The 27,901-nt window shown below is 38.2% G+C and overlaps 1 protein-coding gene across 2 annotated transcripts; it reads right to left on the minus strand.

Moving 5' to 3' along the window:
* SEPSECS (Sep (O-phosphoserine) tRNA:Sec (selenocysteine) tRNA synthase) lies at positions 1-27,781 on the minus strand. 2 transcript variants are annotated; one of them, XM_030492369.1, is made up of 11 exons: positions 27,507-27,781; positions 25,653-25,807; positions 23,538-23,656; positions 23,291-23,449; positions 20,506-20,659; positions 15,446-15,548; positions 13,292-13,421; positions 13,067-13,158; positions 5,900-5,993; positions 5,160-5,250; positions 1-3,222 (listed from the first exon to the last, which is right to left on the minus strand). In XM_030492369.1, exons 1-11 carry the CDS (start codon positions 27,765-27,767, stop codon positions 2,973-2,975), a joined length of 1,608 nt encoding a protein of 535 aa, XP_030348229.1. In that variant the 5' UTR covers positions 27,768-27,781; the 3' UTR covers positions 1-2,972. The 2 variants fall into 2 exon arrangements, with proteins under 2 accessions (XP_030348229.1, XP_030348231.1); XM_030492371.1 differs by lacking the exon at positions 27,507-27,781 and adding an exon at positions 27,135-27,394 and having other exon boundaries at positions 1,469-3,222.
* Positions 27,782-27,901: the final 120 nt, after the last annotated feature.

The raw sequence follows: 27,901 nt of genomic DNA on the forward strand, positions 1-27,901 counted from the left end.
TATGTGGAAGCCTTTATTGACACATGCCTATGTAGAAATTAGGAAAAGGGCTGCACAGTTAATTAACAAGTTTCTTACTTCACTGCACAACCTTTGAAGGATCTTCATAAAGGCAAATACTGTTAATGTATTTGTTTTACTCTACATAATTTGACAAACCTACCCCCATGCTATTACCATCTTTCACAGTACTACTTTTAGTGAGAGAGACCTGGCAGAGTCATGAAATCTCCCTGTATCTGTTATACAAAGGAAATGAAAACTCTGCTCATGAGTGTATGTTCCAGTGTTATTCCACTACTTTATTACAGATACTGGTGAATTGAGAATAAGTGATTTATGCTTTTCCTTGAAAAATATTTTTATCATGTACTGAATGTCCTGGTTCAAATATGCCATAAATAACCAAGTCTTTTCCATTTATTTAAAAGTATATTGCCATTTGAATTAAAATTTCATTATATTTATAGTGACATTATATACTGCTTCTGTCTCTAAAAAATGCGTATTAATTAAAACTGAAGGCATTTACAGGGACAAAGCAAGCAAACAAAACTGCAAACTGGTACCACAGCTTACCAAAGTAACATAAACACAAATATTTAGTTCAAGAGTTTATACATTATGGTGGGGAACACTTCTCAAAATATTTTCAATTTCCTGACTTCAGGTGGCTGAGATTTGTGAGAAATTTAATGACACACAATTTAATTTATTTTTAAATTAAAATAATAATCTTAAATTATTTGTTTAACTCACAAAAGGTTTAAAAGGTCAAAATCAAAACAAACCACTTACTTATTTTCCTGGATACTTGTTTAAAGAGATTTGTTGAAATTTTCAGCTTTGATTTCAAATGAGAAACATTTCAAAGACCGGAAATCTCTACCTGAGAAAGCAGTTCAATCTATAGTCGAAGTGAGTGGATTATTTGCAGCAGACAACTTGTTATGAGACTGTAAAAGGGAGAGGTTTCTTCCTCTCAGAGAAGGTAACTGCTGTTTTCTTTATTTGGTTTCAGGATATCATTCATCAAATGTTTATTTTAGCTGCTACTGTGCACCTCCCTAAACTCTCGTAACCATAGTTCTAATGTTTGCATTCTAGGACTAGTCATCTAAATCAATAATTTCTACTCATTCAGGCACAGAACAGCAATATCAAAAACCAGGAAGAAAGGTATCACTAAGGCCTTGTGGTTTTCAATGGCTACTCCAGTATACTGAATACTGAGGCAGTGAGCTGCAGAGTTTTGGCTCTCAAGCTTGTGCAAGAGTTTTACTGACTGGAAAAACTGAGGTATAACATGATCCGAAATTAAATTAAAAAAGGACAGGGGAAGACTGAGAGAGAGAAAGGAAAGAAAAATGCATTTACACCTCCTTATAGCCACAAGGACTCAGTGGCCAACTTATATTACATTTCTCCTAGGATGTGTTTGCACAGCAAATAACAACTGTGACTGTAGTCCGGGGAGCCATACCTTCACAAGCTTAAGCAATCTAACGTGTAACTGCAGCAATAACCACGTAGAAATAGCAGTTCAATTTAAGCTTAAGATACAATGGACCTCACTAAGTGAGAGCACCTTCATGGCAATTAGCATATCATTAACTTCTGCATATTAACATCAGCTCTTGTGTCAATTCATTTGAACACGCTGGATAGACAATCCTTTTAAGAGCACCAAGATTTTGATTAAGCAATTTACAGAGAGGGCTCTGAAGGATACATGTCTCAGATCCCACCAAAGTAATGTGAATACTTCCTGACATTTAGAACTCATTAATTGTGGTACCCAAGTATCACTCCATTACAGACAAAGGAAATGTCTTTGAACACGAGGCTCACTTTGAACAGTAAATGACAAAAATTACATATAATGTAGTAACTGCATTTAAAAATAACTAAAAGTTTTGCAAGCTACAGCACTGTCACTCCAGGGATATGGAACCTTTGTTTCAGGAACAGACTCTGAACCTATTGTTTGCTTAATGAACTGAAATCAGCAACTGCACACAGACACAGGAGCAACAGTGCCAATGGCAAGAGGCACTTCAGAAGTGGAAGTCTATAAATTTCAATAACAATGGACTGAAAATGCCAAAATACCCTCAGGTATCACTGGCTCTTGAAATGGCTGTATTAATCCCACAAGGCATTCCTGCTTTTCAGTGGGTCTCTGACCTGATCACCCTACCAAAGAGAAGATGAAATAGAAAAAAATAAAAAGATTAAAAAAACCCCACCCCTGTACCTCTCCATTCCACAACACCTTGCTTTCGTTATTAGAATTCCTGTGGGTTGCTGAACTATGTAAATGCTTCCAAGAGCTCAGTGCTGACAGGCTATGAGGTATTCTAGGTTTTTCTTTGCTGCTGAGGGCTGCTTTGTTCTAGGTAGTTCATAAGAGGTGAGAACAGCTGAAAAACACTACTATTCCAACTCCATCACTTCCTCAAGCAGTTTTAACACTGTATTTCATTAAGGACTATCCCAACACTTAAGTAAGTCTGAAAAGAAATGAAACTTAAAAAGTGTGCTGATGCAAAACAAGAGATATTTTGAGAGCAATGAAACATTTCTTGCTGGATGGTCTATACCTAGTAAGGAATTCAATCATTGCCACAGAAAATCTTGTTAATCAAAAACAAGTAAATAAGCATTCTGTGGTTTGCTGAACACTGGTTCAGCCACCCACAGACTGAAGGGTCAGCTCAAGGTCTTTATGAACGTAAAGCTTTACTTTGGCAGATATTAAGCACATTTGTATGTTGCAAAAAACTTGTGTCTGGCCCTCTGTCTTAGAGAATCACCTCCTTTCTTTAAAGCTGAGTTTCACCCAACTTTTTGTTGTTGTTTTCAGATCAGGAATAAATTTTCTCCACTGCAGATTCACAATGCTAACCCATTACAAACCTGACATACTTCAAACAAGAGCGTATTTTCCTGTGTTACCAAATGTGTATCTTCTAGTCTTCAAGTTCTTCTGTGCCTGTATCAGAATTACTTATTTCATTTACAGTTTTTTGTTTCTTTGCTTCTTTTCTAGAAGTCTTCAAACACTTGTCGAGTCTTTTTAAGAATACATCTACATCTTGCTTTTTTATTCCAATTGCTGAGGCAGCATTGAGGTAAGCACAGGGATAGTCATTTGCATGTGACATAAAGCCTTTAAAAGTGTAGTTATTCACTGTTTGTACAGACCCACAGGGAACAACCCTGAAACAAACAAACAAAAATGCGATCCAGTTAAAGATGCCTTGGATATCTTATGTGATACCCTATGATGGACACATTTACACACGTTCTTATACAGTGTAGTATCTGCTAACTCTAAACATATTAATGTAAGCAGGCTTACATCAGGCATTCTCCACGTTAGTGGCCAAGCATCACTGTGAATTGACAGTAGTAGCAGATCCTGAATTAGTCTAAGTCTGTATGCATATGTGGATGCACCTTACCCTCTTCAGTTAAGATCTTATGAACTGCCCAGTGTAGAGGGGGAAGACACATCTGCAGCAAACTTTCCTATTCTGTAACAAGCTCTAACTATCTGACCCACATCAGTTCACTGCTCCTCAGGCAACCTGGTGACCCTGAGCTCCTTGGGATCACCATATTGATAGCAGCCTTAGTGTAGACATCTGCTTGGTAGTCCAAAATGTCTGAGTTCAAGTGATTCAGAGTGCTCAGGATCCCAACTTCCTCCCGCTCCTTCCTCTCTACCAGATCTTTTTCTCCATCCTATGATGTTAACCTTATATTCATTCCTTCCCTTGTAGCAGATACTTTTTGCCACCACTTTTACCTCTTCCTCATACTAAGAACCTGTACCTATCACATCCTGTTTCTCAGCACTTTCAGTACATATTCGTTTCCTGATAAATCCAAGACACTAATCCACATCCTTACCTGTTAAAGAAACAACTTGCCTTGTGGCTATAGTTAAAGCCTACACAAGAAGTTAAGACCAATCAATTGATAAGAATTTACTACCTCTGTAGAGACATTCCCTGCAATTCATAAAAGAAACTGCATTCAGACAAATACCACTAGGATTAGCAGATCCTTCCTCTCTCCAAGTGCTCTGCACAGGTTACTGCAAAAGCCTGTATGCGACCGAAGTAGGGAGTGGATATTCCTACCACTGACATTCAGCACAACATTTAAAATCTGTTGAAATGCCAGGCCAAACAGTGTATACACAAAAGAATTAGTTGCTTACATCAAAAAAGGAAAAACCTGAAACCCTTACTTATATCAGGCAAAGATTTGGAGAGTTTTAACTTCCAAAATTTAATTTCTTGAATTATTTCAGCCAAAGATGGCTGAAATTGCAGAACAAGGCACAGTTAGAACAGACAAATTAAAAAGAGCATCTAACTACAGTAAATATAGATTTACTGTCATTCATCTGTGCAAGTGGAATAATCTAAGCTAATGAAGCATACCTTCTGATGTGGAAACACTCAGCTCTGCTACAAAAAAATGACATTAAGTCTATGGCAGAAGTTAGCATGGCAGCAGTAATATTCAGATTAAGGAATCCTGCCAAAACAAATTTTAAATCATTCTGTTCTTCTAAAAGGTTTAAACCAAAACCATTGATTTGGCTTGCATTTCCATGTACCAGTGTCTCTTAAGAATAAATTCATCTCGGACTGGCTCAGGTCGTAGACTATTTTTTTCTTTTTAAAGACAGTTACAGAAAGCAGGATTTTCTTCCATATGACAAAAAGCTATGTAGGGTATTAAAAGCTTATTCCCCAGCATCCAGCATCACCATATTTGTGCTGCAATAAACAAAACAAAGATCTTCCCTAAGTAGCTTACAACTTAACTGTAAGATCAGACAACAGCTGGAAACTAAATGAAACCAAGGGGTACTAGGGAATAATGACACTAAATTAAATGGACACAGATTATCTATTTAGCCTACCAAAGCTAACAAAGGGGCCCTTGATGCTAACTCAGGCAGGCAGGCATTATTAGTAGATAACAGTGATGAAGAAGAGTGTATTACTCTGTGACTGGTTATTGTCAAACAGCAATCTGTAATCATGAGAGAAATGGTACAAAGCAAGTACTACAGGATTTCAGAAAATACATGCTAATACAACCCCTCAATTTTTTCAAATTCATAGCATCCTCACCTTGCTCCAGAAACTTGTCTTGTGAAAAGCATAGATCCAAGCTGCGTAACAGCAGCATCATTATTTTCATCTAGATTCTTCAGTGACATGGCTAAAAGAACAAAAGGTCAGGTTAAAACTACTACAAAGCTTATTTTTCTCCAAAGAACCACAGAGGACAAGCTGTTTTCCGACAATAAAAATCTAGCCAAATATTTGTGTTCAGATACAAAGAGAAAAAGAAATACAAATGCTACATTTCATCATTTTTTATTTTCCCACAAGCTGTTCATAGATTACTACTTTGGTTAGACTGCCTGTATATAAGGCAGATGCTGCACAGGTAGGCGATATTACTCTGGTGTTCAGCAGAATTTCTGATTAGAACAAATACCTTGAGTAGGAATTCCATAATTTCTTTTACAGCACTGTAAGATGATTGGCAAAATAATTATACCCTCATTTATTTTTAAATCTACTTTTCTATAAAGTATTACTATATGCTAACATCTTCTGCCTGCCTTGATTACAATAAATGAGTACGTTGGACAGGAGCAATTTTGTAAAATAATAAAGAGCCCAAGTCACTACTCTGCTTTTATAGTAGGTTACCTTATTGGGTTCAGTGGTTTCGTATCAGTCTAAGAACAATTTAATGGAGTGCAGTGAACAATGCTTAATCCATAGGAACTGCATGCGAAGGTGCATTATGAATGCACAGCATATTAGAATTTTTGTAAAAGATAAAACCCAACAATTACCTAAGGAAATGGGATTATGTGGTGTGTCTAACAGTCTCTCATTGTGGTTATCTGCCAGCTTCTTTAGCTCGCTTGAAAGATAGAAAAACATCTCCTGGAAGAAAAAAAAAGATGCAGTATTTTTGTTATTAGATATCAAACGGAGAAAATAGTACCTATTTCACAAAACTGTTAAGTCTCCATTATACCCTACAGGTGTACAGCTGATCCTCTTTTCATGTGTACCAAGTTAGTGGGCCAGACAATTCTCTGAAATCATTCTATAAAGGAACAGCTCTATTTCCTGAACACTGTTCTTCTCCCTCAAGCTGCTTACAAAGCTCTCTATCTGGTCTGATCTATGTGCTTGGGATGCCAGTCATTCTCTCTGCAGCCCTGAAACCTAGGCAGGTAGAACCTTGAGGAGATTCCCATTGCACAACAGGTCTTAGCCCCCACGCCCCTGCAAGAGCTTGCCCCAATAATACCTGCCCCCTTGAGCCACAGAGAATGAACAGATGACCATGTTATGGCAAATCGCTCTTTACTTTTCTCTCTATTAATACATTCCAGACTAAAACCAGTGCATGTTGTTACCACGTATCACACAATCACAATTGCCACTAGTGCATAGATTTCTTTTTCTGTATGAGAATGGCAACACAGTCTCTTAAGGAGAAAGCTGTGAGAACACATTTGAAGGTATTCTGTTTCACACCATATGTACTCTCCTGAATACTCAGTTCTATTGTCTAGCCAGTACGCTTTCTGGGACCAGCCCTTCCTGCTCAGGCCTACTAAAAGAATGGAGATACCTGAATTTCTGCTATCACTTAATTAGACTGCACCTTTGTTGTGAAAGTGTCATAAAGCTGAGATTCGTAAATGTTTTGGCTCAGATACAAGTCATACTGCACATAAAAGGCTGCTTCTCTTACTTCATCCATATTTTATTTCCTCCCTGTTCCCCAGTGGTAATCTATGATAACTGCTGATGGTCTTTCTCAGTTTAATATCTTCCTCTTCACATATCAGCTCAAAACACTTATGGACAGAGTGAGAATAAACACCATTCTTCTTATTGCATCCTTTGGCTTCTTTGCTATCCTTTTTAATACTTAGACTCTCATAAAAACTAGCAAAAAGATACAGATACTGGGTAGTCTTTTTAAAAGATACTGAACACCAGATTTTTCCTCTTTCTGGTTAGGAAGATTGTGCTGCTCATCTGCTTCAATATGACTGACCATTTAAGCATCCTCATCAATATCTGGACCTGAAAAGTGATTTGTCATTCTATAAATAGACTTGCCTATTCTGTTTGTAGACCACTATCCTGTTCTGACCTCTGGACTCTGACAGATACAAATTAGAGCTTGTGATCAAAAGTATGTTTTTGAGCAGAACCTCCCAAAGATCTTATGAAACCAAATGAGCTTTGTGGTAGCTAAGTTACAAGAATGTTACAGCTGCTCTTCTTGAGCCACTGCAGTGAACCCAGTCTCACTTCATGTGTGATCAAATGAACACAGCTCCTGACCCGTTCTTCCTAACACCATAGAATGAATTCAGCCAGAGAGGAAAAAGTACCATCTTACAGTCTAAATAAATTAGGCTGTTGATTCCACTATCAACATGAGCATAAAGCTTCTGTAATACTTGGAACAACAACCAAAATTTTGGGAGGCATCTATGGTTACTTTTCAGAACTTGAAATTTGTGAAGAATCATTCTCATTTTGCAGAGGTGTTTGTAAATCAAGTGATTTTTACGGCTTCAATTCATCAGAGTTTATTTACAATTCGCTAACGGAAGCTGAAAAATATTTATGTTTCAAATGTTTACACTTTTGTCTCCCTTCTGCTCCCCCACTGAATATAAACATATTACTCTCTTGTTATTGCTTTCCACAATAAGCATCACCAATTTATTAGCCATTTTATTAGTATTTGTTAAAAATCCAAATCATCCATTAATTTCTGCTCCCTCTGCTGGCTATTCTACAACTGAAGCAAAGCATTATGGAAATATACATAAACTGTGTCTACTATCGAGATAGTATTTGTGAAATTAGTACTGAGAAAAATCTGCACTAGAAAAAAATCCCAAGTAATTAATTTTTGTGTGTTGTACCTAGGGAGTTCTCTGTTGCATCTCTTACAGTAGTTATTACAAAAAGGACTGCAAGTCGCTATTACCAGTTACCCACTGTATAAATGTATTAATTAAGATTAAATATCTAGGTTAGTAGATGAGCCTTTACATATATAAGAATTTGTTAAAACAAGGGAGAATGGAATGATGGCAGGGGAAAAAAAAAAAAAACCAGAAAGAAAAAAATCATCCAAGTATGTATTTTAATTGGTTTGGTTGAAACTTCCTGAACACAAATTCAAAACTTCTTGTTTTTATGAAAGACATTATTCTGCACCTTTGGATTGGAAGCCCTCTAGATATTTCATAGTTTCAGAAGTTAAGCAGTTTTCTGCAAAATAGATTAATGGCCTCTAAAAAAAAAAAAAAAAAAAAGGAAAAAAGCAATATATTTTTGTGAGGTCAAATCTATAACCAACCTCTATTATAAAATATTTGTTACATGGAAAATGTATAAGCACCCTCAGCAATTACACACAAATGAGCTCCTACATAATTGATTTTCTGTGGTAGGCACTCAAGTTTTCTCCAATGAAGCTAACTATCATGCTAAACTTGCATTGAACAACCCAAGCACTAAATGTCAGTTAAGTTTCATGATTTAATTCACTCTTTCCCCTTAGAAACTTATCACAAAACAACCTCACCAGGCTAGTGAAACGAATGCTAAACTATATGAAAATGTCTTATACTTTTTCTGGCCCTTCTAGCAGTTAAACCAATAAACTACCTCAAAAATACAAAGAACAAGCCAACAATGGTGTACGCATCAGATGTGCCAAATGACTCAATTATTGGGACAAAATGGCTTACTTCCACATAATAGATAATATTATATAATAATACATAAAGTTATAAGAATCTACAAAATTATATAATGATCTACAAAGTTATATAATGTACAAAAATATTTTCAAGAACTTTTGTACCAATTACTAAAAATATTTGGATTGTAATATATTTACATTATAAATCTATTTTTTAGTAGAACATACACTAACTATGGGTAAGTATTCATTATTCATTCATTTGTTCATGTGACAGGCATTGTTCTTCCAAATGAAAATAACTAGAGGGAAATCACTAAGGAAAAAGCCAGTAACTCCAGAGAAAAAGCAGGACACGGGGATACTAAATATGCCATTAGTCCCGTATCCGGTGACAGAGAACTGATGAAGGCCAGAAAGCTTTCTGTGCACGCTTGAAACTATCCTAGCTGGTTCTAAGCACCCAGCTTGCTTACGCTCCAAGTCTGTAACATTCCGCCTTCCCCCCTGTTCACTCTCATCTGAAAAGAGGAGTTGTCCTCTGAGAACAGCCATATAGCTGCTTATGGTGCTGAAGACAACACTGCAGAAGAGCAATTTTACAACCTCTGTGTACTAGATGCTGACTGCCAACTCACATATGCTGTACCTGAGACTGATCTGGTCACATCTTAAATTACTTTACTGCAGCAGCTGTTTATAATGCAACCATCATAACCTCTCTTCTGCTTTGTGTATCAGACTGACCAGCTGCATCTGACCTGTGAGCTGAACAGACCACCTGGCACACCACCTCATGCAAAGAGAGGCTGCAGCGCTGAGCATGGAGACCTGTTAGTACATGCCTCAAAGAGCCCCTGCAGAAGGCTTACCTTCTTGAAATGCAGCCAAACACGATAGAAACTGTACATGTACATGTGTGATACCTACAACCACCACATACCCTCATATTGAGATTCTTTTGCATTGCAAGATCAAGAATTTTGTTCTGAATTTATAATACACTGGAAAGTTTTAAAAGTACAAAATTAATTACAGAACCTTTAAATCTTTGTATCACATGTAAGTAATCTAACAGAAACTGCTCAGTAAGTCTTGGCTACCTGATATGGTAACACTAATGCTGACAATCACCACACACCTTTTTCCCTCCTAAAGGTCTTTCTTTACAACACCGACCAACACATTTTCTTGTTAGCACTTTCAAGACCTTGAGATCAGGCTCCTTATTAGCCATACCTCTCCAATGCACGCCTTAAGTACGCAGGCCTCTTTGAAGTTTCAATTCATATTTGGCACTTGTTTAACTACACACCACCCATTTAAGATAATGGTTACATTCAGTTAAACTATCTTGCCTTCTGCCAGTTTAAAATTTGAATATAGTTCCACATATTTCACACAAGGAAAATCCTGTAATATTCCCACGCCTGACAAAGTACATCATAACAAACTGACTAGACAAAAAAAGAGGAGTAACAAATGTCTGTCTTGTAAAAATACTTGAAATCTTACATTTTTAATATCCGACATTAAATAGCTTTTCTCTTATTCTTCAATCATAAGTAGAGCAGTAATATAAACTCACACTGAACTGTACAGATAATTTATTCCTATCGGAGTAATAACAACAATGATAAACCACACTGGAAAATAGGTACAGGTATCAAACCTGATACGTAGGGTCCTGCACGTAAACCCCGAATGTAGTGTCCTGGCTCTCCAGCAATTCTGAGGTGACAATTGAAGTCTAGTGTTTACGCAATTACACAGTGTAACCACTATATTTGCTACATGTGGCCTGGTTCAGTCACACTCATACATATTCAAAAATAGAGAGTTTTAAGACCTGGAAATGCAGAATAACACAACATAGCCTGTACTGAGGAAATCAAAGTTGTTGCTACAAAAACATAACATTTACATAATATTATGAGTTCTTTAAAAGCAAAGATATTAACAAATTTGACTATGAATCAGCTGTCATTATCTGGGTTACCAAAGGACGTAGAATTCCCTACTAAAAATCAGAAAACCACTGTTCTATAAAAAGGAATGCTGAAAATTTAGAATAAGTGAGAAAATATTACTGTTGGTGGTTGCTTTCCATCCTTTCTCTGGAAACATCAAGGCTAAACACAAGTGTTGAAAACATCCCTTATTAAGCTTTCATATATGGCCACCTTTATTCAGACACCTGGACAGCATGTGCATGTTACTCCCTTGCTCTGGTTCCTCAGATCCATTGCACCATTTTACTCCTTCATATCATAACATACAATCTCATACTCTTGGACAACTGCACACCCCATGACTGCCAGCTTGTCAGAAAATCCTATTCCATGTACATGCTCCTCTCCCTCGTATGATCTCTTCCCGGCCTGTATTAAACCATTCATCTGTGTAAAAGAAAAACCGGGCAGACTATCTCTTTTCTTGGTTGTGCAAGATTAAACTCTTCTCAGCAATATTCTCCCTCTCGCTTAAGCTCAAACAACCCAAAGTAACACCCATGTCAATAAGGATAAGGTAAAAAGGAAAAAAAAAAAAAAAACCCTTAAGTTTTTTTATAGCTGACTTTTTGTGCGAGTAGGTGCAGCTGCACCGATATAGAAAGGAGTACTCAATGTCAAGCTATAAATAGCTCCTGCTGGGAGCCTAATAGCTCTGCCGTTGCTTTCCCAGAGCACAGGCAATAAACTACCACTATTACATTTTTACAACTCAGGAACAAACAGATTTAAGCAAAAAAAGGTTTCTATTTCTACAGCAAATCAAATAAAAGAAACATACTTATGTCACAAATAAAGCTATGTTTATAGAGTATACTCACATGTGAAATAAAAAGACCTGAAGTTGTAAAAATATAATGCTTTATTCACTTTAGACTTCTACTTCCAAGAAAATTACACGATTCAATATATGCAGCTATTCATTAGGACATTTTATTTACAAAATAATAATTATTTATGACTTAGAGAATACTTATACTGCCCATTATATATCTGCTACCAGTGTAAATCTAACAGCAAAATCAGCTTTGTAGAAGACATGATAAATTCACTTGGGATTCTTTTGTACATGAGAGTGAAGGGGGGGAAAAATACAATTTGCTTTTAATGAAGACACAAATGATACACGACAATACATACAACAGTATGGAATAAAATGTTAGAAACTGTATTGCAATAGTGGCAAAAGTGGCAACTGCTTTCAGTGTTTTGTAAGCCATTTAGTTGCACAGATCATTTCTTGGTTGTTGTAAGGCTATTAAAGCAGGTTTGGTTTTTCTATAGTCTAGTTATTCCCATGGGATTTCAGTTCCAACACAGAATTTCTGGATGCATCTACAAGCAGCTAGAAACAAGTCACAGCACCCAGTACTACTGCTCTGCCAGGTAATCAGACGCATCAGCAAGTTGTCAGTAGGAAACAACTGAAACTTAGTTTCTGAATAAAATAATGGAACAGATAATGCATGATTTAAAACTATTAACAGTACTTAAGTCTCAGCATTTCCTTCTACAGAATGAATCTCCTGTGTTAATATATAAAGATAGCAAAATCAGGCATATATGTCCAGAATTAAGGACAACTGAAGATGTACAGGTTGCAACCTTAGAGCACCACCTCTTTGTGCAATGCAGTCATACCCAACACAAAACACAGTCTGTGAGAGACAAAAAAGAAACCTAACTCTGTATCTAGATGAACGCTCTAAATAACAGTATTTTTCAATTTTTGTGGCATGCACAGTATTTATAACCTAGCCAGAAGCTGTGACTCTCCAGAGAATGTGGTACACAAGCATTTAATTAAACACTATTGTAGCACAAAGGCACAACAGGGCCAAATGATCAAGAGCGGAGACCCCTGGTTTACCTCTGAGTGTCTGATCTCATGCTTTAGTCCTGGAAGCAGTGTGACCATGATAACACAGCACAGTACTTCTCAGATTAAGCTTTTATGGGCAAAATTCTACTGTATTAATCACACTTTAAAACAACAAGTATGAATACTGTACAAGATAGTGCAGGACCTCAGTTTAGCTTTCTGGTTTGGAAAACAACATGGAAGTCATGCTTACTCATGTGCACTATTTATCCAAGAAGTCATTTTATCAAACTGCCTTTCCAGATTCAGAGCTGTGAGCTCAGAAGTTCAATGGCTTTTTAGACAGAAACTAAATTTACTACACAAAGCAGTTCTGCAACAAGACTTTCTTAACAGCTGACTTCAAGAAAGTGCTGCTTGCCAAAAACCTTACCTTTCTCTCTTTCAGTAACTGCTTGTAGCCACTGGCACCTAGAGACAGAAGTGTAATGAGGACGTCTAAGGAAGGAGATGCAGATGCTCTTCCTAGAGGGGGGGAAAAAAAAAATGCCAATAAACAGATTGAATTGCCAAAAATAAATTTTACGTGAAAGAAAGCTGATAATCAAGTTTTCAACAGTTATTTCGTATGGATGAAATCAACCCATGAACTAGTTACCTGGATACATTTTGCTGATCTCCTGAATGAAGGACTCATTGAAGCCAGCAATGATAGCACCACCTACTGGAACCATAAAATTTTTGTCCAAGCTCTGAACAAAAGCATCTATTCTGCCTATTCGAGCACCCTTTATCAAAAAGGAAAAAGAGAAAAATAAAATCCACAGCATACGTTAGGAAAAAGGAAACATGTGATAGCATCATAATTACGCAGCAATGTAACTAAAATAAATACAAGTCCCAAACCACTCTCATATACTGCATTTGTGATGAAAAATTAAAAATCATAGCACCACCTTTTCTTACCATTGCTCACTATTATTACCACTGTCTGCTTGCATAGTACCTTACAAATTCCTATTTTGTCGTGATGTAAAATATTGATTTTACTTCCTGCAAGTCTAAGTGTAGTTTATTTTCAACAAACAACAAGAAAACCCTTGGAATTTAATGGGACTTGTACAGGTAAAACTGTACAACCCAAAATATTTCACAGATTCTCACAGTAAAGGGATACAGATTAACGCTTCATTAGCAAAGAAGGAGATTTTTCTTGATACATGTGTAAATTTGCATTACACCAAGTGGGCTGTGACAGCACTCCTAACAAGACTGCTTGCAAATCAAGATCTAGATAACTTCCTACAGCAGGTTTCCCCACTTCCCAGAAAACAAAACGTCTTTATATACCTAGCCACTCCCATATTCTTAAAGGAAAAAAAATTTAGATTCTGCAGTACATCTTCAATTTGAGTTATATGCTACTGTGAACTGTACAATTAAAAAGTATGCAGCAGAACAGAACCTGAAAAGCATATAAAAGAACATACATATTAAAGCATATTCAAATACATACGCATTAAAGTACTACAAACTAAACCCAAGAAATAAAACAGAATTAATACCCATGGCAAAAAGAGTGGTAAAAGCAAATCCACCCAAACCTCTGTTATTATTTCTCTGTTTTAATAGCTTAGTGCATGGGAGATAGGAAGAAGCATTCTGTTAGCTTTTTGACGGAAAGAAGAATGCCAGCAGCTATCATTTGATTTAATTGACAGGAGACTACCAGAGGAAAAGCATGACGGACGAAATAGTCTCAAAAGCTCTTTCCTGTGATACTCTTGCAAGTTCTGCTGACACTGTTCTCAGCATATACACATCCCTAAATATTCATTAATAACTACTTCCTCATAGACAGTACATTTTCCATTGCAAGAAATAAAATTTTGTAAATAAATGTAAAACAAATCAGAGCTCAAATGTATACATTTGCATAACCAAAGAACAAACAAACAAAAAACCCCTAAATAACCTATCAAGAAGCCAAGAAAAAAACAAAACAAAACCCAAAAGCCAGAAAACCACATAGTAAGGGTTCCATTTGTAGCTTCATAGTCTGAAAAATTATCAGTAGATACATTTTATGCAGTAAAACTCAGCAATTCCACAGCCCACTTTATGTTAAAATTTCACTAAACCTGTGCAAGCTAAATACAATCCTGTATCCTGTTTAAAAATTACCCCTATTCTTTTGTTATGGGCACCAAGAGAAAAGAGAAATACTGAATCAGCAGTGCATGTACATTGCAACAAGCAAAAATGCAAGAATTCTGTTTCATGGCTGATGCCAGATATTAAGCAACCTCATCTTCGAACTAAACAGCAGCAGAAATTAAATGTTTTGGAGCATAACACTGAGTTTAACCCAGTTTCCTCAGCTGTTCTCTGTGCCAACATTTGAAGTGACATCATCTATAAAGTGTTGCTGTAGAATCTTGTATCTTCAATTGAAAGTCTGTGCTTCACATTCTGCTGAAGGCTTAATCCCTATTAAAGTATGATCCACTATTTTTTAATCAACAAGTTTAGGAACTATTTTAAGAAATTATGAAAGACACTTGAACATAAACAAAACCTAAATAAATTTGTGTTTATTACATAAAAAGCACATAACAGAAATAACAAATACTATTTTTAAGTTCCATTTCCCTCTGCTCTGATTTCTTAGGAAGTTGTTCAAATATCACACGCATGGGATTAGTCTCAAAGCTGTGAAACATCTGATAAAATTTGCTAGTGTTGTCTACAATCAGAGATTTACTTATACTTGTTAAAAAAAAAACAACTATTGGAAATACACAGCTCCTACCTGCTGGATAAGATGCATACATTTTGAAGACTGAACTCCATACGCATTGTTGACAATATGAGGAATGTCATAATTAGCACAAATCACAGCCAGTTCCTCCAGTCTATGAGCATAAAATTGTACTTTAGAGAAGCATTGATAATTGTAACTCACGTTACAAATCAGACCATTAAAAACCTGAAAGGTCTACAAAGAGGTCAGAATGAGAAAAGAAACTTTTTTGATTAGTACCTCAAGGCAGCTCTTGTCACCTTAAGCTATAAACGTTACAAAGAAAATTCTGCTAGCTTTTACATGTACTACAGATTGTTGACCAGACCTGAAATTTTTCATGCTTCACTGAAAGTTTTCTCTGGAAACCAGTAAATACATCCCAAATCGTTCTGTTTCAGATATAAGCATTTTTTATACTACTTTAATGATAACTAATAGAACTTCAGCTATTCAAACTTTTTTTAAATTTTCTTCTAATATTCAGCTTGAAAATGGCCTAATGGAAATTTCAAGATGCGTCTTGGGAATCAAAAGCATCATATAACAGGAAGTTTTACATGTTTCTGTTTATTTCAAAGAACTAATATTTCAACCCTTTGACTGAAAACTTCGCTTGCACATTTCAGATAAACTGATTAACAGATATTCTTCAAAGGAATGGAAAGCCCTAAAACATCTGAATGTGGACATCAACAAATTAAAACTTTATTCTGTTTACTCTTCACTTGCCTTTAGAAATCCCTGAAATCACAGTGAACTCAGCCTGGATTGATTTTTCAGTCAAACTAGGATTTATGTGGGTGCGTAGGTAATTTTGGGTAAGGGGCTTCAGCATTTTAAACATACATGTACTTTGTACACTTTTTTTTAAGCACTCCAATGATGCTCTATTAAAAAAACACCAAAAAACCCCCAAACCTCCTCTTGATTTTCCCCAAACATGTGAATATATTTTAGATATCAAATCTATTTGAAAAAAATAAGGTAATATATAATAATTTAAAGTGATGATAAAGGTAGTATTAAAAAAAAAAAAAAAAAAAATCAGGAAACTCTAAATTTCCCATGCATTTTTACTCTATCTCCTTCTGTACAGCCTCTCACTGTAATTTAGTGACATTCATACAAAATGTGACAGAGTATGAAAACATTTTCCAGGAGGTGACATTCCTTTGCATTCTATTTCTATTACACTGCCTAGTGTCATCTTGTAATGCAAAATTCAGCTGCAAACTTCAGATTAAATTTTCTGAACCTCAATCCTTAGGAAAACATCACCACCACTGTTATTATCCCTAAAGAAATCACAAGTATTTAATGATTAGGAAACACCAGTAGTATAATGTATGCATTGATCTTCTGCAGTTAAGATATTTGTCAACAGCTGCATGTCACATAATTTTTCACATGTCAACATCCTGAACGACGTAACATTACCAGAATACTTCAGGAAACACTAACACGACACAGGGCAAAGTTTTTGCCTTCTGATCTGCTGATCTTTATCAGATTCATTCCTCACCTTCCAGAGAGACTCAAAGGAAAACAGTTCCCCTCTGAGAGGCTTCTTTTCAAGTGCAGGAGAATTTCACCAAACTGGAAACATAGAGGGTGTTTGCCTTTCTCACTTTCTGAGACTTAAAGGAGCAACAAGCTAAGCTATAGCTTCTTCAAGAACTGCTAACAGAAAAGACTCTTTGTTTTTCCTAAAGATATTCTATTGAACAATTAGATCCATGTTACAGTACAGGAGGACTGTGCTACAGTTTCAAACGAATAGGCAATTATGTAAGGAACCAAGCGATCATGCACAGCACTTGCCCACTTCCAAGGCTTAAAACGAACCATTAAAAGACCTGCTAGTCATATCAGAAAAACAAAGCATTAATGTAAGTTTGGCTACTACTCAAGTTCTTAAAAGTCACAAACAGGGCTTACACAAATATTTTCCAATTTATTCTTTCTCTTCTGTTTGTGAAAGCTTTGCTATTTCTTCTAATATTAATGAAAGCAACAAGATATAGAGTACCGCTAAGTACATAAACTAACTGAAGAAGATATTTAAATACAGTAGTGTTAGAAACAACTCATAGAAACAGCAGGTAAAAGACTGTGAGAACTGATGTCTCTCAAATAGGGTTTATACACTGGTGAATCATTTCCATAAAGTTAAACAATACTTCAAAGGAAAGCTATAGGTATACAGGCATGAAACTCTTACCCTGACCTTTTAACAATCCTAAGCCACCTAAAATCTTAAACCACCACCACCAGAACTAAACAAAGCCTTACAAATGCAAGATATTTAAAAATGGACATTTAAAATGGTAGCCTCCACAAGCACCGTATGGGATTTTCCTTCCCGCAGGAAGATGAATGTTACGGCCTTCAACAGTTGACAGTATCCTTTAAATAGGAAGTGCATTCAAATCCTCCTATATCTGTGGTATATCATAACACAGTGCCACTACCTAATAATTCATCTATTAGTTGCAGAGGACAAAACAATTGCATGTCAAAAAAGGGAAGCAGATAAGGAAAACATTAATTTACCCAAGCTATAAAATAGACCATTCAATTTTGATAGCTGCGATTTAAGTTAGCCAATAAATCTGCAAGTCAACTTCAAGCAATGTTCATAGTATTCTGACAGAATTATATGGTTTTAACTTCCCTCCAGCAACTGGGTTAGCCTATGATAAATACTGGGCTTTTTTAAAAGTACGAGAACAGAGTGAAACGTATCTTTACTTGCCATGTTTCAGAGTCAATAATGTTTCTTTCCTACACTTGCAAATGTTCAACTAAATTTTCCAGATAACAAAGTAGTTAACAAAAAGCACGCGCTGCAGAGGAACTCTGAGTCTTTTCAATTTTGTGATAAATTCAAACCAGCTGAACTACTGAGACACCATATTTAAAATCATGTAAAAAAAAAAGAAAAATAAAAAGACTTCTTACTAGTATCTCATACTTCAGTGTACTACATACAGGCCCATAAAAATATGTCTATCAATTGTAAAACTTAAGGAATTTGCTTCTTAATACTTATTTTCATTATATAGAGAAAGCAGGTTTTGTGAGCAACAATGGTGCTCCTTTTTGGATGAATGACTCAATATACCAAGTACTTCAGGCATCTCTACTCCAACATGTAATTTTCAGATTGAGAAGTTCTTCAGGTATTTCATAACCAAGCTACAGGTTGAAATAATGTCTCAGATACTCTGTTTCCCATTCATAACCATATGTTCATCTCAGCTTCAGCAAGCGCTTGAATGACATCTTTATAGCAACTATAGAAGTTACATATATGGACACATAATGGACACATTAGAGTTGCAGTCAATGGCTCAATGCCCCTCCAGAGACCAGCGACAAGTGGTATCCCTCAGGGATCGGTAGTGGGACTGCTGCTGTTCAACACTTTTGTCAGCAACATGGACAGTGGGACTGAGTGCGCCCTCAGTGAGTTTGCCAATGACACCAAGCTGCGTGGTGCACAGGAGGGAAGGGATGCCAGCCAGACGGACCTTGACAGGCTGGAGAGGTGGGCCAATGCCAACCTTGTGAAGTTCAACAAAGTGAAGTGCAAGGTCCTGCATGGGGGTTGGGGCAATCTCAAGCACAAATACAGGCTGGAAGGAGAATGGATTGAGAACAGCCCTGAGGAGAAGGACGTGGGTGTGTTGGCAGATGAGAAGCCCAACATGAGCCAGCAATGTGAGCTTGCAGCTCAGAAAGCCAACCATATGCTGGGCTGCAACAAAAGTGTGACCAGCAGGTCAAGGAAGGCAATTCTGCCTCTCTACTCTGCTCTTGTAAGACCAGACCTGGAGTACCGTGTTCAGCTCTGAGGCTCCCAACATAAGGACGTGGAGCTGCTGGAGCACTTCCAGAGGAGGGCTATGAAGATGCTCAGAGGGCTGAAGCACCTCTCCCGTGAGAACAGGCTGAGAGAGTTCGGCTTGTTCAGCCTGGAGAAGAGAAGCCTCTGGGGAGACCTGACAGCAGCCTGTCAGTACGTAACGGAGGCCTACAAGAAAGCTGGAGAGGGACTTTTGACAAGGGCATGTAGTGACAGGACAAGGGGGAATGGCTTTAAACTGAAAGAGTATAGATTTAGTTTAGATATAGAAGTTCTTTACTATGAGGGTGGTGAGACACTAGAACAGGTTGCCCAGAGAAGCTGTGGCTGCCCCATCTCTGGCAGTATTTAGGGCCAGGCTGGACAGGGCTTTGGGCAACCTGGTCTAGTGGAAGGTGGCCCCAGCCACGGTAGGAGGGTTGGAACTCGATGATCTTGAAGGTCCTTTCCAACCCAAGCCATCCTATGATTGTATGATAGTACTAGGAAAGAATGCGACGTATTTTAAGCTTCTTTTAATGGTGATTTAACAGCTGGAAATTATAAGTAGCATCATGCGATCAGGCAGCAAATGTTCAAAACAGTAAGTTACAGCAGAGCAAATCATACGTTACACTCACACAGCACATCTGCCCTAGATGCTTCCAAGTGTTTCCTTATATCAGTTAATAAGCCCTATAAACATCAGCATAATACAAGAAAGAGTAACTCAAGCAAAGATTTAAAATTTAGCTATAGCTTTTCTTTCTTTTCAACAGTTTCAACAGCCTCTGAAAATTCTTAACTGGCTAAAGGAGATGAGTAGAAAAGGCAACAGTAGTATTAAAACATGGAATTAGCTTTGGAACTACATTTCCTGGACTATGTTTCCATGGAAGTCTACTTTTACTACTTCCATGAAATGACAAGAAAACCACTGCCAAAATGACATTCATTTCACCACAAGAGATCACCATTAACCTCAGTTATATGACAGAAGGAAACCTCCTGCACTATTCTCACTTTCTTAATACACTTTCCTGAAAGCAGAACATTGTTTCAACCTGCCACTTTCCTTAAGTAAGGGGAGTAAAGTATCTACTAATTGTTGGCAGTAATTGAGCAATTTTAGGAAGATGGAGGTGTTGTTGGTTTTGGTTGTTTGGGGCTTTTTTTTTTTTTTAACAGGAGAAAATAACTTCTTACAAAGATTACTTACCTATCGGGTACCCTTGGAGCAAAGCAAGATGTTGTAGAATGCACACAAAGAATATTTTCAGCACCAAGAGCCTTGATTTTAGCCTCCACTGCTTCAATGTCTGTCCGTAGCTCATCGCCTTCTAATACATTTTCTATAACCACAGGCTCAAAACCTGGCCAAAAAAACCAAGACCTGAATGTGGATCATGAAATTTGACTAACTGTGGGGTTTTAGTTCCAGTATAAATCTGATAAATCTTCTTGCTTCTGTTGTTTTAACAGATTCTATCAGACTTGGATTAAGAATACAGATACAGAACCTGCTTTATTGTACAATGTCACATAGCTAATAACTACAGTAACATTCTTGTTAAATACTGGACTCCAGACAAAAGCTTGCCTCTCATTCTTTGTATGCTACAGCAACAGGTTTGAAGATTGTTTTAAAAACAGATTAACTTCTTCCCTCCCAATTATAAAGAAAGTGTTTGAGTGGCATTCTTTTAAAACATTAGCATACTGAAACAGCCTCTCTAAAAAAGGACACCATTAGATGTAGCAAAGCAATAATCATCATTATGAACTGGCTTTCATCATAAGGCTCTGCCTTATTCAACTGATAAACTTCCAAATTACTTCTTAAAAGATAAAAAAGTCCACATACGACCTCGTTTTGAAAGTGAACTTTGTTGTATCAAAATCCAAGCTATTTCCCAGGTCTTTTATATTTTTCCAGTTTCCAGCCTAAGTTTGTATTTAAGATGTACAACAGCTGAACCTTGTAAGGTTGTTTCTCAAGGATACAAGGAGAAATGGTTGAAAAAAGAAAGTTACCACCGCCTTCTAAATACGAGAATGTTTCTAGGTTTGCAACAGCTGCTCAGGAAGGATGTTGAAAAAACAGAGAGGGTCCATCAGAGGGCTACCAAGGTGCAGTACAGTGCACACAGCTTAGAAAGAAAGGCTGTAAGAGCTAGAGTTTTCAAGCCTGAAGATGCTAAGGAGAATATCTCATGGCAGCCCCCAACAATCTGAAAGGGAATTACTAAGACAAAGACAGCCAAACTCTCTTTGGTAGGATGTAAGAGGCAGTAGCAACAAATTTTGGCTTCAGAAGTTCAGAATAAACAGCAAGAAAAACTACTTTTCATTCAGAGGATAGCACAGCACTGGAACTGCTATTCAGAGAGGTTAGGGAATCTCCATTCTCAAAGATTTTCAAGATCTAGCTAGACAAAGGCATGGCTGACCTAACCCACTGCTTAAAGAGTTCTCTTTCTTAAAGAGTGAAGCCTGTCATCAGAGTTACTCAAATTTCTAGCTTACAAATAAATAAATCACAAAGGCTTTGTTTATAGAATAAAACACTGGAAACCATATATTCCCTTTCTCAAACAGGTGTGGCATGGCATACCTGAACATGAAGCAACTATTATTATTACTTTCTTAAAAAGCAGAGAGATGTTCAGTTTACTGATGAAAGTAAAGGAGAAGGAGGTGGGGGTAAAGAGGGAGTTCCAAAGTACTGTAACATGGCAACAGCTCTGTCAATTTTTCCTTCATGGCTTGACACTATGCCTTAACACTGACATGTAAGGCTCAAACCCTACAGAACTTAGACTAGAATGATTAACTGACATTGCTAGCCCTGGTCTGGTTTTCAGATAGTGATGCGGAAGACAGAGATTGTATTTAATACTTAGTTGTTAGATATCTAACACCTGCTTCTTTCTTATTTTTAGTTGAGAATTGTTTTAATTAATCCTGTGATAGTTGTCTTAATTATTCAGAGAAATCATAGATTGATCTTATTTCCTCACAACCTTCTCCATTATAAATCGAATTTCCTTAGCTTGATGTTCTAAATTGAGCATAGTATTCCAATAACACTCATGCTTTTCTTATAGACATGTTCTACTGGTTCTGATCCAACTCCTTTCAAACACCTCTGCATTTTACCTGGCCAGAATCCAGTCTCTGCTTCCAACTGTTTAGTCATTTTTATCTAATTATTCTTTCACGTAAAGAATAAAAGTGTCTTAGGAACTAGGACCAGAATCCATGCCACCACCTGCAGGTATGTGCACTGAGATGGAAAATTACGGTCTCTCTTACTTGCCCTTTCCTTGATCCCAAGCATCTGTCTGCAGAAGGGGACTGCTTCAGTGCAGGAATACACTTCAACCCTTAGTTTACTTACAGACTGGTACACAAGGGACTCCATTTGAGAGAAATTAAGGTTTGAGCTAAGAAAGGCACCAAGCCCATGTCCTGAGTGAGCTGAATGATGCTGAAATATTAAAACCAAACAGAGCAGCTAATACTTCCCATGTTCTAAAAGAAAAGAATGTGCAAATCAGACAGCCTGTCACCTTCTGATCATAATGTCTAGGACACATAGGCTTTTTGCACAAATTTGAGAGATTTGAACCATGAGCCTTTGTTTGATATAATTCTCAGGAAACACAGGGCTTTTGCATAAATTTGAGAGATCTGAACCATAAGCCTTTGTTTGACATAATTCTCAGGACAGCAAATTAGGTATCTGAGAGTGATCTGGAAATTCCTTACTATTGTGTTCTTTATTGACTAGGTCATACACCTCTGTATGCCTACATTTTTCAAGGCATTAGGAAGACAACGCATACATGTGATCACATTAGACATCAGGAGTGTGGAAACAAAGCACTTAGAACTACTGTGCATTTCCTGGATCTTACTGCAAGCATAGGAACTGATCACTCTGCTAGATGAAGTTTTCTATCTGCTAAAAGAACACGCTGTGTAATCAGTCAGCTCCTTACCTGCAGTTATCATTGACTTAAAGCATGATTTTTGGTCTATACGTGGCCAGATAATGTATTTTGCCTTTGGTCTCTTGTGCCGCAATGTTAAAAAACACAGAGTTAGACTCATGCCAGTTGCCATAGGAACCACAAAGCAATTGGTCACTGTCCGGACACCTGCACATAAAAAAGCAAGTTGGCAATTAATGTGAAGAACTCCTGACATGCCCCACCAAACGAGAGATATTTTCAGATTTACACCTACCAGCCAGTTTTATAATATCCAGAACTAACGAATTGGTAAGTTTGTTCAAAAGGCTGGACCCTGCAGCTTTAGGCTGCACTGCAGAAATATCACCTGACCTTCCAATTCCATGGATCAACCTAACAGAAAAAAAAAAGAACTGAAAACATAATTCAAGTTTTTTTCACATCCCAAAGCAATAATTCTTGCCAATTGAAAATAATTTAATTTGATAAGCAGTTGTGGAAAATGCTGTATCCAATGCAGCACCAGTATCTGCCATAATGAGTTCCATTATAACAAACTACATACATTTGTATGAAATTTTTTTAGGTGTGTTTCTTGGGGTTTGGTTTGTTGTTTTATTTTTGTGAACAGTAGATAAACAGTGCTCCAGTATGCAAGTAAAAACTTTGAGAAGACCCACAGTGGCAACACCTTTAGCATCTGGTAGGCTTTCTTTTAAGCACACTTCAGCACTTCTTCGATGTCTGCTGAATTAGCATTATAAATGCTGACATGTTCAGATACACAACTCCAAGGAAAACAAAAATCAGTTGCCTGTGCTGTAGCATACCACAGGCATAGTGGTATTATTCAGATACTCCCCTGACAAATGCTTCATCTCCATAGGGCAAAGAAATAACATATGCTGTGACAAAATGTCCTGAAAGACACTTAGGTTAATATATCACTTTGCTCATCTTCTTCTCCATGTTCACTTCCTCTATTTCATTCTACTATTCAATATTATGTATCATGCAATACCATCTCTCTCTCTGCAGTCTGTCTATAAATTATGTTTATAAACTGTGCTTATAAATGCTGGATATTATTTAGCACCTTTCAGAGTGGAGGATCCTGAAATTGTTTATAAAATCTAAGCTTACAGAACTAACTTCACCCATGGCTAAAACACAGCAACTGCTCAAGTAAGCTAGTAACAATACACATCTATTTATTGCTTTAATTCTGTTTTTGTCTTGGGAATAGAGTAAAATGCAGTCTGATGAGTGTACGGAACTCAGAAATTCTTGAAGCATAGTTTTAAAGATCAGACTTTTTTCCCCATTTCAGGCTATAGGTTGAAATCAATAGCTTGATAATTAATTGAAACTTGTGCATAATCCTCACTCCATCAAAAGTATTTTCTTCCTTCATTCCTGCTGCTATGCTCTTAATAGTTTTCTTACACTATCACTTTTTCTTTTCTGCACATGCATACTATTTCCTAAGGAGCAATCCTCCCTAAGACTAGCCCTTAGAATTTATTAAGCTGAAAGGAAAGACAGCCTGAGAACCATCTCCTCCTACCTCCGTCACTTCCAAAGTTACCTGTGAAACTTATTGCAGAAATAAGTGGAGGGGAGGACGGCTCTATGCCCTTTCTTGGGTAAAAGCTTACTAAAATTTCTGGTCTCTAATACGCTTTTGTGCCAATCTTTCAAGAAGAAACACTGCAGGAAATTTCACTTTGTTTCATTCCTGTTAGATAAACCACCACAGCAAGGTACTATGCACAGAACTCTACACACGCAAAAGTATATTCATAAATAAATTAATGCAGAGCCTCTAGAACTACAGCACCTTACATCAAGTGTCAGAAGGTCTAAGCTATTAAAAGCATTTCTTGTCTTTATAGATCTCCTTACTTCATATAAAATCTATTATAGATGGACTGGGTTTTCATGTGCATATCAACTCATCACATTATAAAGATGTTAATGAATAAACCAAATACAAATAGCTGTTCACTGGGAATGTTCGGTACAACTACAGTAGGCAGCAGTTTTGGATAATATACAGATGAAAAGCTGCACAGTATTAAAAAATGGCAAGTAACGCATAGATTTTTTTAAAACAGGAAGATCTCTGCTTCCCTGCATGCAGTCAACATCTTAAACTTCTACCAGTGCAGCATACAGGACATGACCCTGACAAAACATTTTTGTTTTATTCAAGACTTCCCAGTGAGTTCTTGCTGAAAATTTAATACAGAAAGTTGTATTAATTCAGTATTGCATTATACTGTTTTTCTCAAATGCTATCAAGGTCTCAGACAACAAGACAATAAAATATGCCATTTGAAAGCATTAATAATAAATCTGAATAATTCAAATTGCCAATAATTTGTACCTGTAATGCCTTCGGGCAACGAGTTCTGACGACACTCTTCCTTCCCTCTCACCCACACCACAATTGCCCAGGAAGTTATTGCTGTCCATTATAGCAAGCTCATGAAGAAACAGTTCAATGGTGCTTTCATCCCATCCATCTTCAGGGCATTTTCCCTTAATAACAACAACATACAGCTAACTAGGAAATATGGAAATTAAACATGAACAAGACTTTATGCAACTTGTTTGATTAATGTTACTCTTCTTTCCCACACTGAACAGCAGTTTCTATTTTCATTATGCTGTTTTATATTATCTAATGTTATGAACCTGTATTCAAAGAAAAGTTAATAACGGTTTTTCCATACATTAAGTGCAATTACACTAGTATATCCTGATATTTAAAACAGTCAGGAGATTTTTCACTTTCAAGTGTTCTTTAAGTTACACATAAACTCACTGCAGCACATACATGTTAATCATTCCCTAGAAGACTATACATTATTTGATGTATTCTCGAGACAAGAATCTACTACTACAGGAATTCAACAGAGAAAACTGGATGAAAGGGAGATATTTGGGTATTACAGAACCGAAAGTATTAATTATGAACAGACGGGAAATATAGTTTCACTTGTAACACATCTTCCTATCTGCACATTTTCCTTTCTAGTTATAGAATCATAGAATGGTTTGGGTTGGAAGGGACCTTCAAGATCCCTAGTTCCAACTCCTCTGCCACAGGCATAGATGCCTTCCATTAGACCAGGTTGCTCCAAGCCCCATCCAACCTGGCCTTGAACACTGCCAGGGATGGGGCAGCCACAGCTTCTCTGGGCAGCCTGTTCCAGGGTCTCACCACCTTCACAGTAAAGAACTTCTTCCTAATGTCTAATCTAAATGTCTCTTCCAATTTAAAGCCATTCCTCCTTGTCCCGCCACTACATGCCCTTGTCAAAAGCCCCTCTCCAGATTTCTTGTAGGCGCCCTTTAGGTACTGGAAGCTGCTCTAAGGTCTTCCTGGAGCCTTCTCCAGGCTGAACAAACCCTTATCATCTAATAGGCAAAGAAAGCTCTTAATATAACACTTCAAATCTGCGACCAAACACATGCTCTTTATTGTGTAAAGAACTGCATGCTGATCTTTGCAAACTGCAGAAAAGACCCTAAGAGGAAAGGTGCCCATAAATCCGTGAAGCATTACTACATCAGCTCAATAGTTCATAGGCTTTTTTTACATGCTCTAATAACACGAATTCAGTAAAACTTCCTAGTTTCTGAAGTGTGTTTTAAAGTTCAGTTTGAAGCGGTGGATAATGTGACTAAGAATGTTCAAGAACTTCAGCATCTGAGAACTCACTGATGATTTCTGCACACTGGAGACTAAGAAATTAGACTGTTTTGGCATAAGTATCATTTTGTACCTCATGTATCAGTACGCTTGTATCTTTTTGTTTTAAAAAGCGTCTGCAGCTCTTTGCCTTTCTCGGCACACGCACACCCTGAGACAGCATTTTTCTTGTCCCAAACGCGGACTTTCGCCCGGGGGCTCCGCCAGGTCTCTGCCTGGCGGCACAGGGCGCTCAACTCTCCCGAGCCTCCTCGCTCGGGCCGTGCCCCTGCCCGCCGGCACGGCGGGTTAGAGGGACGTAACACCAGCGTGGGGGCCGCCGGGGTAAAACGGCGGGGTGTGTGCCCGCGGGGCCCGGCAGACCTCCGAGCTCCCGGGGCTGCGCAGGACGCTCCGGCCCGTGCCCGAACCAGGCAGAGAAGAGGCGAAGTCAGGTCCCGCTCGGGGCGCCGGGACAGGCCGGTGCTGCAGTCCCCGCCCCACCGCCTCGGTGCCCGGCGGGGCCCGGGACGGCCCCGTTACCTGCTCCAGCAGCGCCCGCAGGCGCAGCTCGTGCGCGCGGCGGCCCTGCGCCCCCTGGCGCACATAGGCCGCCGTCACCAGCCGCTCGCTGGCGCTGAAGTTCTCCGCGTTCATGGCCGAGGGAGGGAGGGGCGGGCGGCAGCGCGGCTCCCGGCGGCACCGGCTCCCGCCGCCGCTCCCGCTCAGCGCGGCGCGGCGCTGTCCGCAGGGCTGCGGGCCGGTCGGTTCCCGCCGGATGAGGGCCGATGAGGTGTTGCGCATGCGCCACCGAGAAGGGCCGCGGCGCCTTCCCTCACGGGGGCCGGGCCGCGCCGCGCCCGCCGTGCTGGGGGCAGGTCCTGCCGGGGCCGTCCCCGCCCAGCGCGGTCAACAGCCGCCTCGGCCGCTAGGCGGAG

Source organism: Strigops habroptila, chromosome 7 (genome assembly GCF_004027225.2).
Source record: "Strigops habroptila isolate Jane chromosome 7, bStrHab1.2.pri, whole genome shotgun sequence".
Taxonomy (NCBI): domain Eukaryota; kingdom Metazoa; phylum Chordata; class Aves; order Psittaciformes; family Psittacidae; genus Strigops; species Strigops habroptila.